The 11382-nt window shown below is 30.4% G+C and overlaps 1 protein-coding gene across 2 annotated transcripts; it reads left to right on the forward strand.

Annotated features, from left to right (window-relative positions):
• Nucleotides 1–27: 27 nt before the first annotated feature.
• Nucleotides 28–7539, forward strand: LOC145189820 (solute carrier family 12 member 2-like). 2 transcript variants are annotated; one of them, XM_090090717.1, is made up of 9 exons: nucleotides 28–133; nucleotides 1836–2288; nucleotides 3464–3728; nucleotides 3863–4542; nucleotides 4994–5298; nucleotides 5498–5684; nucleotides 5787–6081; nucleotides 6290–6559; nucleotides 6678–7539. In XM_090090717.1, the coding sequence occupies exons 2-9, from the start codon at nucleotides 1869–1871 to the stop codon at nucleotides 7268–7270; spliced, it is 3015 nt and encodes a 1004-aa protein (XP_089946843.1). In that variant the 5' UTR covers nucleotides 28–133; nucleotides 1836–1868; the 3' UTR covers nucleotides 7271–7539. The 2 variants fall into 2 exon arrangements, with proteins under 2 accessions (XP_089946843.1, XP_079922618.2); XM_080066492.2 differs by lacking the exon at nucleotides 28–133 and adding an exon at nucleotides 728–874.
• The last annotated feature ends 3843 nt before the right edge of the window (nucleotides 7540–11382 follow it).

Here is an 11382-nt window from a genome sequence, read left to right on the forward strand (position 1 = left end):
CAACCCCCAATCTTTAGTTTTAGCTTCAAATCAAGGAATGAGTTTGGACTCCTTCCAGTAATAGACGTAAATATTATTGTAACTGGAACTTAAAAGTTTTTTAATACTTTGCATCATTTGTAAAGACTGTCCAGTAAGTTGGTTACTTACAAAGCAAAGTAACTCATTTTAAATTCATTTTATTTTTTGTAATGGATGGTTTCAGTGATAAGCTCACTTATTAACTGTTCTTGAAAAACAATGTAACCTTTGTTAAGTCGGATGAACAGTTAAAGAGAATATACAGATTTTATAAATCCAACCTGCAACATCTTTTTTTAAAGCTCAATAGTGTATATTTTGTTTATAGCATACGTTATTAAAAAAAATTTTTAAATAATTGGTGGGCCCTTAAACAAAGTCTTTGAGGGTCAAATTCGACTCGCAGGCGGTTGTTGTGGAAAACCCTGTTTTAAATGGAGATTAAACGAGTTTCTATTCAACATTTGTCTAAATAAACTCATTCATTTAAATAAATGTTAAATAGAGGAACTCGTTGGTCTTTTTTGTTCAGTTTTTTTTTTTTAAGTTTTAATTCTTTTTCAGGTAGCGAAAACGTGAAATACGTACATAAAAATACAAATGAGCACGTGCGCCTCGATAAATAATTATATTAGCAGCAACCTTTTTACACATATAAGCATAAACTCAATCGAGCGTTTCCAATAAAGTTATTTAACCCTGCATCACGTTCATTTTAAGCTTAAAAGGCTTCATTTTTTGAATTTATTTCATAAAAAATATAATAATAAAAGATCGTTACCATGAAGAAGCCAAAGATCTTAAAGTCAGGATTTTAAAGAAGAAATATTGATCGTTTGGATTGAAGGCATAGGTAAAGAAATAAAAAAAAAAAAAAATAGTGCCATTGCGGTATGTTTGAGTGATTTAAAACATGTAAAATGTGTTTGGGGTAATTTTTGAATCTGGTCTTTAGAATTTTAAAAATATTAAAAAATTGAAACCGTGGGTAATTTTAAGATTTCTTTTGCAATAAAATTCTGCACAAAAAAATGTGGTTGATAAATTTAAGATTTCGCAAATCTAAGAGTAATGTGACATTTGGAGGGAATTAAACGTAAATGACATTTGGAGGGAATTAAACGTTGGTGTTGTTGTAATTCTTTATCATGATTATTTAGTAGAAACAAGATATTGATGCTATTTTTGTAAAATCTGATGAAAACTAATCTCGTTTATTTGTATTTATAAAACTTTGCATATTTAATATTTTATTTCTTAAACAATGAACTTTTTTTCTTACATTTTGGAGTTTTAGATTTTAATAGAAGTGAAAACCACGATTTTCTGTCTAAAGATCGTGCTGATTGGCTGCTAGTTAAAAATCTTAAGTTTATTGGCTGTTTGTGTCATTAAGCATTTAAGATAATTTAATATTTGTATTAAGGTAATGCGATTTCAATGATAACCACACTTGTCCGCCTTTTTGTGCTTTCGATAAGATATAACACTGTTAAACTGTTTAATAAAATAAAACGACGGCAAAGTCTTGAGGACTTATTAACCCGTAGTTTTCGTTTAAATTCACACTCAAACATCTGCACCAGTTTTCTCTAAATAAAACATTAGTGAAACAAAAAGTACTTATATAGAAAATCTCCCATGCAAAAATTTTTTCTCCGCATTGTTGATATAAAGCACACGTTTAAACATTTTCTCTTTTATACTAACTATTATTTTCATATACTAGACTATAATTGCTATTATTTTCGAAATATTATTATATAGTTGTTATTGTATATTTATTTAAATTTTTCAATGTATCAAATTCTTAGAGCATATTCAGGGAAAAACTCGCGCAAAATCAAATGTCCAATTGGTATTTAAAAAAGTCAGATAGTTTCATTAGAGCACTGGATAACCCTGAAAAGGATTTCAGCGCTCTAAACACGAGTTCCGAGACTTCGAGCATCGAAGGATCTGAAAAATTTACAACTATTAAATCTCCACACTTAGAAGAAAACGGAGATCTAGAATTTGATTCGTTCGATATAGAGCAACAAAGTCTAAACCATCTGAATTCTCCAGTTAGGCATCATAGTACCGATAGTGGTCATATATCATCGCAAAGTCGCTCAATACTTAATGATTTTACTCATGATGCAGTACCCTTGTCAGTATTTTACAAAAAACTTCATTCCGTTGATAAAGCCCATGCCAACACAAGACCAACTTTAGAACAACTTCATAAAGGAGTTGGATTGGAAAATGCTAAGAAAAGGCACTGGGTAAGAATTAAATATAGAATATATGTATTCTTTTACTTTATGAATGTCGTTTACTGTCCTCCAAATCGAAGGGGAATTTAAAAGAAAATGCTTTTCAAGGAAACAAAAACATTTAAAATAATTATAAAACATTTTTAAATCAAAAACCTTTAGTAGATGCTATTCACTATTAAATATGGAATATATTCTTGTTTTGTTCTCATTTCTATGACTCTGTTTTAACTGTTTTTTTTAAATGAATGCAAAACACTATGAAAATAGTAAATGAAACACTATGAAAATAGTAAGGATTTTTTTTTGTCTTTTAACCGTAAAATTGTAGTACAGCACTGCAATTTAATTATAAGTTGTTTAATTCGAATTAGGGTTTTAATTAAAGGAAGACGTGATAATTTAACAATTAGTTTTTTACATTATATAAAATCTTATTTAAATGTTGTTTAGTAGAAACCTATAGTAAAGTTATAGCTGAAAGAGTCAGAAAGTCATACACTAAAAAATGTAAAAGTGTTTTCAGACAAAAAAAAAAAAAAAAGTTATTGTAAAATTATTTGTATGTGAAAAGAAATTTATTTGCTTGTGCCAGAGATAAAAAAAAGTCAGAAAACCACTTGGCAAACGATTTAAACCAATGTATATGATAGAAACCGTGAAATACGGGGGATGGTAATGGTTTAATAATTTAGGAATGCTGTCTAGAATTTTCTGGATTGGGACCTTCCATGATTGGAACCCAATTCAGTCTGAGAACTGCCTGGTCACAAATAAAAATTTAAAGATTTTTTTTTTTTTTTGCTATATTGCTGTGTTGATATATATTAATTTCGCATAGAATTGATGCTTATCTTATCTGAATCAGTATTTTATTGTATTGAAATCAAATAGTAGGTAGCGTATTATAATGTTTTTATAAATTTTATAACGTTTTCTCTTCGTTTTGGTGGATAATGTTTCTTCTTACAACAAAACTCTTTTTGGATAAAAATTTTAGACCATCCGCATTGATTGAGTTTTTTTTCGACGATTTTTTTGAAACTTAACATGAAAAACTATGCTAGCAAAAGAAATTTATTTACGTAGAAGTTTCATTCTTTTATTTTTATGAGGAGTTTTTCAAATCACTACTCACACTATCAACCTTTTGATTCTTTTTTTTATTTTCTAAAAAAATACAGGACCCAACAAAAGAAGAGGGAACTGAAATTTTCATAAAAAATGAAAACAACGGTAGATCTGCGACAAAACTTGGTTGGGTAAGAGGCGTATTAATACCAACTCTTCTAAACATATGGGGGGTAATACTATTTTTGCGAATACCTTGGATTGTCGGTCAAGCCGGAATTGCACACGCAACGGGTATCATATTGTTAGCCACTTTTGTTACAACACTAACAACTTTATCAATGTCTGCAATTTGTACAAATGGAGAAGTATTGGGAGGTTTGTGACTTTATTTAAAAAAAAAAAAAATTTTAACAATAAATGAATACGCGAATATTGCAATCTATGTAGTTATTGTTGTACAAAAATTAGAATTTTAATTGACTTTATTTAATTGCCAATGGTTTTGTTAGGAGGGGCTTACTACATGATCTCCCGAAGTCTCGGACCGGAGTTTGGAGGTAGCATTGGAGTAATATTTTCAATTGCAAATGCTGTCGCCGTTGCGTTTTATCTTGTTGGGTTTGCTGAAACTATTCAATCAATAATGGAGAGATATGATTTAGTTATTGTAGATCGTAAAAATGACATTCGCATTGTTGGGTTAATTGCTTTGGTCCTGTGTTTTATAATAACTTTGTTCGGCTTAGATTGGGTTATACATACTCAAATAGTTTTGATGGTATTAATTATTTTGGCTATTTTAAATGTATGCGTTGGCTCAATTCACCCATCAATAATGGAAAGTAGAGATTTATTGCGTGCCAAAGGAATAACTGGGCTAAATTTTAAAACATTCAAAGAAAATCTGAAGCCTGATTATCGAGACAAACAAGACTTTTTCACCATTTTTTCTATATTTTTTCCTGCTGTTACGGGGATTATGGCAGGTGCTAATCTATCTGGGGATTTGAAAGATCCATCTCATTCTGTACCTATTGGAACTCTACTTGCTATTTTAATTACATCATTTTCGTACCTTGCATTGGTTTGGTTTGTCGGGGCGAGTGCATTGCGTGATGCTACTGGACCTATAAATGCAAGCCACATCAATATCACGTCATATAAGTTTGGTACTATTCATGATTTTCAGGTGATCTTTCAAAAAAAATTTTTATATGTCTGTGAGGAAACCTTTCGAAAATTTTTTTACATGTCTGTGAGAAACTTTGTAAGATCTTTCATATCATTTAACATTTTATCACCACATAAGTAACTTTTATATTTTATTTTTTTCAAATTAGGTAAGAAAAATTTGCTAGCAATATTTTTTATTTCGTTATGGTTTATTAAAAAACAGTATTCCAAATATATTTCTCAATTGGTCTTTATAACTTATCAAAGTGCAGCAAAGTTGCTTTTTTTGATGTTCTCTAACATGAGGACTGAAATGAGTTTTAAAAATTCAAGGCTTCTTTCCGTTAATTTAAAAATGGCAGCTAACAATTATTTTATTTTAGGAGAGAAAGTCTTACTTGAAATTTTAAAAAAATAGCTCAATTACAAGTTTAACAAGAAAGCTAAACCAATTTAATTATATTTAGATTACAGAAAAAATATCATTATGGGGTCCACTTATTTTGGCCGGTATAATTGCTGCTACACTGTCTTCTGGATTAGCTGCCCTGGTCAGTGCTCCTAAAGTGTTTCAGGCTGTTTGTAGAGACAAAATTTTCCCTTATATTAGTGTTTTTGGCAAAGGATATGGCAGAAACGGAGAACCTAGATATGGATACATTTTGGCATTTGGAATTGCTGTTGGTTTTATTGCAATAGGAGAAATTAATGCGATTGCTCCAGTTAACTCTAATTTCTTTTTAATGGCGTTTGCTTTAGTGAATTATTCGGTGTAAGTTTTTTCCCTAAACTTATTAACTGCAGAACTAAAGTAGCAAAAAGTAGAAGTAAAAATATTTAAAATACAGCATTGCAAATTACACTTGGGTTGCAAGACATCAAATAAATATAAAAAGAATGGTATTTTCAAGCACAAAATAACTTGTGTGATATGCATGAAGTTGTAGCAAACTTTTTGTTGTTTTTTTTAGATTTCAATCCTCCTTGGCCAAGTCTCCCGGATGGAGGCCTTCGTTTAAGTATTATAATTTATGGGTTTCTCTTTTTGCATTTTTGATGTGCATCACCATAATGTTTTTGATTAACTGGTGGGCTGCACTAGTTACCATACTTTTTGTTGCGCTATTGTATAAGTTTGTCGACATTCGAAAACCAAATGTAAGATTTTTGGTCCGTTTTTTATTAAAGATTTTTAAAATTTAAGTAACTTCATATTTTACTAGTTTATTTACTTTTTATATTCTTCACTTAATTGCTTAGATCAATTGGGGAACCTCTAGAGGTGCGCACACTTACGTTAAAGCTGTTCGATTGGCTAGACGTTTGGAAACATTTGACGAACATGTCAAAAATTTTCGAGTTCAAGTGTTATGCTTAACCGGTCAACCTTCTTCGCGACCTAACTTGGTGCACTTTGTATCTCATATAACGAAGCATTTTGGATTAATGATTTGCGGAGAAGTGCGAATATCGTCAACCTTAAGCTTGCCGTCCTCTAATCAAGGAGCTTGGCTAAACAACAACAAAATTAAAGCGTTTCATCAAATTGTTCAAAGTAAGTTTTTTTTTTTTACAGATAGATCAATTACAAAAGTAGTGCAACTGATGTTTATGTTAAGCTTGTATTACAGTTTTTAATATATATATATATATATATATATATATATATATATATATATATATATATATATATATATATATATATGAACAAGAATTTTGATTCAGAAAACAATATCGGGAAAAAGTTATTTACTTCTAAATAGATGAAAGTTTTGGTGGTGGTGTTCGATGCATGCTTCAAGCAGTCGGTCTTGGTAAGCTTAAACCAAATACCCTTATCATGGGCTACATGCATCGCTGGCAAAAGGCTGACGTTCGCCACGTCAACGAATACTTCCAAGTTATTGACGATGCCTTAGAATTAAACTACGGGATTGGTATATTACGTCTTAACTGTTCAGATAATGGTAACAGCATGGGAACAAAAGAGCCTAAAGATTATTCTGAGAATTTAGAAGAAATGGAAAAATCAAGTGTGTATAACTAAAGACCGATAATTTTTTTTTTTAGATTTTCGCTGCTTTAGCTTTTATTTATCTCCTTTTTATAATCTTTTTAAAGTTGTAAAATCTATGTAAATATTTTCCTTAGGTCTTTTCCACGAAGCCAAACAAAAACAACAGACACCCAACACGATGTCAGAAGTGGTCCATAGCATATTTAACCATAAGAGTAAAGGTACCATTGACGTTTGGTGGTTGTACGACGATGGCGGTTTAACAATACTTGTACCACACATACTGTCCCTTCACAGTAAATGGAAAGGTTGCAAGTTACGTATATTTACTCCTGCCTCAGAAGTGACAATTGAAGCCAATCAAATAAAAATGGCTACGTTATTGAAAAAGTTTCGAATTGATTTTTCAAGTGTAGTGGAATTCCAAGGAATTAACAAATACCCAAAAGAGAACAATATTAACGAGTTTAAAAAACTCCGCAATGGACAGCATTTACCTAGCGACGGTAACCTTGATGTAAAAACATTGCGCCAAATTCGTATAGGTGAACTTTTACACGAGCATTCAACCGAAGCCAAATTAATAGTACTCACACTGCCTATACCGAAACGTTCAGTTTTGACCCCATTGATGTATATGAGCTGGCTAGAGGTGTTAACCGCCAACCTGCCGCCGACATTACTTATACGAGGAAATCAAACGAGTGTCTTAACTGTTTATTCGTAAATAAGAACGAGTTGTTTATAAATAATAAAATGCAGAATGCAGAACAAAAAAAAAAGTTAGCAAGATATAAAAATGACCCCATAGAAATAACTTTTGCATTTTCACAACTTTGGTTCATCAAAAGAACCAGTTGGTGATAAACTTTCATAGAAAGAAAAATGATTTCTTATTATATCTTTCGTTATAAAAATGGTTTCTCATTTTTTCTTTCGTTTTATAAAGGAGAAATCAATATTAAAATTTAATAGATTAAAAATTCAGTTTTGAAAGATTTAATTTTTAAAGTGCCGTTCAACCATTTAGACATCCAAAGTTTTTAAATTGGTAATTTCGCTCAGGATTCTGGGGCGCTTGTTTTAAAATCTCTATCCAAGAAGCAAGCACTATTATGAGGTTGTCGTTGTTTATTATAAAATTCTGTAGACAAGGGAAAAAAAAGCAGACGAGTCTCTTTAGAAATTCAATTTTAATATCTAAAACAGACGTCTACTTTAAAGATCTATTTTTTCACTTGTAGCTGCATTAACAAGTCTTGATTGATTAAACATTTAAAATTGAATAAAAGAGCCTAAAAAGTTTAAAGAAATCCTCCTGTTGATCAGTTCTCAATCCACCTGTGGTCTATGCTGCATACTTTCAATTGTATTTCGAAAGGGCTGTAAATATTTGCATATTTTTCTGTATAGAGTAATTTGACAAAAAAAAAAAAAAAAAAGAAAAGTAATTGGAAATTAAAAAAATTTTCTAACTATATTTTAGTGTTGCTAAATAATTTCAAACATGTTTAAGTATTAGAAATTTAAAACCTTTGACGATTTTATAAGTTCATAGTTAGAATATCATGGCGTTATATTTATAACAATATGATTATGCAATAAAATTTATAATGATGGTTCATAGAACTTCATTTTTCAATTTTCTGCAAAATAAAATCTAGAAATATCAATTCTTAGAGACAATAAAATACGCGTGGTAAACTAGTCTGATTTAGAAACATGTAAAAACATATGATAAAAATTATGTTTTGTGACAAAATGGAAGCAAAAAAACTGAAGTGTTAAATTTGAACCACGCGGATTTACCTGCAAGAGAAATAATCAGAATATCTGGATTGTCTAAAAGTACAGTTAATAAGATAAAAAAGCGTGATAGTACTGAATGGGCTCAGATCAGCCATTTCCTTTGAAAAGCCGACAAAATGAACCCTACCTTGTTCCTAAGTAAGACTGCCAAAGTATATGAAGTTAATGAAGAGACTGCGAGAAGGACTCCAAAGACACTTGAGAGGGTCAGTATTGTCAGGCTTACCGGTCAACTTTTAATGAAAAATCTCAAACTCTCAGATTAGAGCAATCAAAAAAGCTTTTATTCTTTAAAGAACAATGGTCCATTAATGAGTGAAATTTTCTCAGATGAGAAGCTATTTACCGTTGACTATGTCATCAACAAAAGAAATTATCAGTTTATTGTACAGAATGATGACAGCGCTCCATGTATGTGCCATACAAACTATCCTCAATTAGTAAATGATGCTGTTGTTGAAATTGTTATTATTAAAAGCGTTGTTGTTGACAGCGTTGTTGTTTCGAATGGTAAATAATCTTCATCCATCTATATTAAAGAGAAAAAGTATGTAGCCCTATGGCTCAAGAAGACCTTCCCAAATGGGAATTATGTTTTCCAACATGATGGCGCTCCGAGCCATGGGACCAGAAAAGACACAATAGTTTTTAAAAGACAATGTGAGCAATTTTTGTCTCAAGACTTAAAGCTTTGCCTAGATTTGAATCCACTTATTTATTCAATATGGAGGGTTGTGGAAAGTAAAGAAAGCAAACAGGCCTAACTCTCGTATAAAATTTGAATAAAACTTGAAACAGTTTTAACTGTTAGAGAGTATGTTAAAGAGACTCTTGAAAAAGATGTTCTTAAAGAACATCAAAGTTTATTAATCAAGAACAAAATAGAAAACGAAACGAAATTGAATAAGTGAGACTACTAATATTTAAGACTACTGATATTTATAATAATAAGTAAGACTACTGATATTTTTTTATTTTTGAAAACTTCGAAGAAAAATTTTTAAATTCATGTTGTAGATGAAATTTAGAAGTTTATCTATAAGTTACAAATTTTAAGAAGAGCTTAACAGCTAAATAATATTTAGTTCAGAAAAAGTAGTGTACAATTTACAACATTTTTAATTAAATAAAATTTCTTATTAAGAGAATACTTTTTATTATCTATTCTCTAAATTCTTTAAGCAAAATTATTTTTATCTTAATATTTTGAGTATTTTTTTCTTTTTTCAAGAAATTTATGACGAGCACTCAAGCAAGACAAAAAAAATAGAAGCTGATTGGCCATACCGAAGCGTTTAGCATTGACGTCAATATATTCACATTGTACATTGTAATGTTTACAACATACACACCAGGGAAATTTTTTTTCCACGTGATTGCCCTATGACTATTGGTGGAATAATGACCTAAAACTTATAAAAACATAAAAAAGAATTATAAAAATGCAAAAAACCTTCTGCACAAATCCATTTTAAAATTTTATCAAAAGTGTGAAAAAAAATCTGTTTATATAGTTCATATTATTTAACTCTTATACTCTTTATGTATTTTTATATTTAAACTATATTTTACCTATATATAATATCAGAGAATAACTTAATTAAAGAAATTGATCACCCTTCCAATATTTTCAGAAATCGTTGCGAAGGAAAGTAGGGAATGCCATTCAAAATTATAAATTTGTGATTGAATTAACACAAAATACGATTAAGAAAACAAGTATTATAAGTAGCTGGGTAAAATATTTGATTTATTGCCCGAAAATTTAAAAATCCATAAGACAAACTCTTTTATGAATTTCAAGTCTTCCGTTGGGTGCAAAGTTCAATTCAGTACAGTGATAGAGCGAGTTACAACCATCCACGAGACCTGTCAACTAAAAGAAAGGAAGTTGAAATAAACTATTGTCAATCATTTGATGATACAGACAATTCTAGTAGTGAAAGTTCAGAAAACAATATGATGAGTGATGATTCCAGCATTCCCCTGAAACGTGCAAAGATCATCGATAAGATGGTAGCTAAAATAGCTAAAAATGAAAGATTTCCAATAAGGTGTACGGCAAAAATTGCCGAAACTGTACCCAATTCAGTTGATGAGGCGTTGATTAGTAGATCAGTAGTTCAAAAGGTGTCAACAAAACTATGGCATGAATCATGTTTGATTCAATCTTATATTGAGTCATCGGAAGAAATGTGGTTATATTTTGATGTTAAGAGCATAAACAAACAACATTATTATAGCACTTGCATTTCAAGCAAGTCTAAATCTTTAGTTATATCTTTGAAAGTATTACAGAGTGGCAATTCTGTCTCTATTTATAACATTACACAAAGATTTTTTGGTATTTAGTTTATTAAATAAAATTTCTGTTGCAAAATGTGACACCACAGCAGTAAACACAGGTTTAAAAAATGGAGTAGTTAAATGTTTGAGAAAAATTGCTCCAGGTTTTTAGTGTACCATCCTTGTCAACTTCATGTTCTGGACTTAATACTTAAACAATTTATGACCTCAAAGTCTAATTCCTTGTCAATATAACCTAACATTAATTATCACCTAACATTAATGACTGATTCATTAATAAGTTGATTAGCAACTAATATGATTTAATTAAACAATACACCCCCCCCCTCCCCTCCAAACGGGCCAGTTATTAAAAGTAATAAATATGGCAGGAAAGGTTATACTGGATTATACTAGAGCAGGATTTTTTATGTAAAAGATATGAGTCTTATTGAGACACAACAAACTCATCTGCAATTCGTTTTTTCAAGCTAGTACCTAATTGTAATGCATGATGGAGTTCAAGAGCAATATATTGCTTGTAAAATATGCTTTTGACCCAGTCAAAAAATAAATCTGTAATAGAGGCGTGCAATTTTATCGTAGATTATTGAGCCAAATCATGGTTCTCTTGCAGAAGAAACACTGACGTTACAACAAATATCAATTGGTATTAACTGATAATTGCCTTGAGTGTTTGGTAAGACACTGTGATATTTGTAATGACTTTAGACATCGATTACT

The sequence above is a fragment of the Hydra viridissima genome, unplaced genomic scaffold, assembly GCF_058129835.1.
Source record: "Hydra viridissima isolate aposymbiotic clone 2 unplaced genomic scaffold, HvirCarnegie_v1 scaffold_6, whole genome shotgun sequence".
Classification (NCBI taxonomy): domain Eukaryota; kingdom Metazoa; phylum Cnidaria; class Hydrozoa; order Anthoathecata; family Hydridae; genus Hydra; species Hydra viridissima.

Excerpts from the sequence above, each read along its gene's own strand:
- LOC145189820 (XM_090090717.1), top strand. The coding sequence starts at position 1,869 with ATGTCCAATTGGTATTTAAAAAAGTCAGATAGTTTCATTAGAGCACTG. Across the intron at positions 5,299-5,497 it reads GCTTTAGTGAATTATTCGGT|ATTTCAATCCTCCTTGGCCA; the intron begins GTAAGTTTTTTC and ends TGTTTTTTTTAG. Across the intron at positions 6,560-6,677 it reads AGAAGAAATGGAAAAATCAA|GTCTTTTCCACGAAGCCAAA; the intron begins GTGTGTATAACT and ends TATTTTCCTTAG.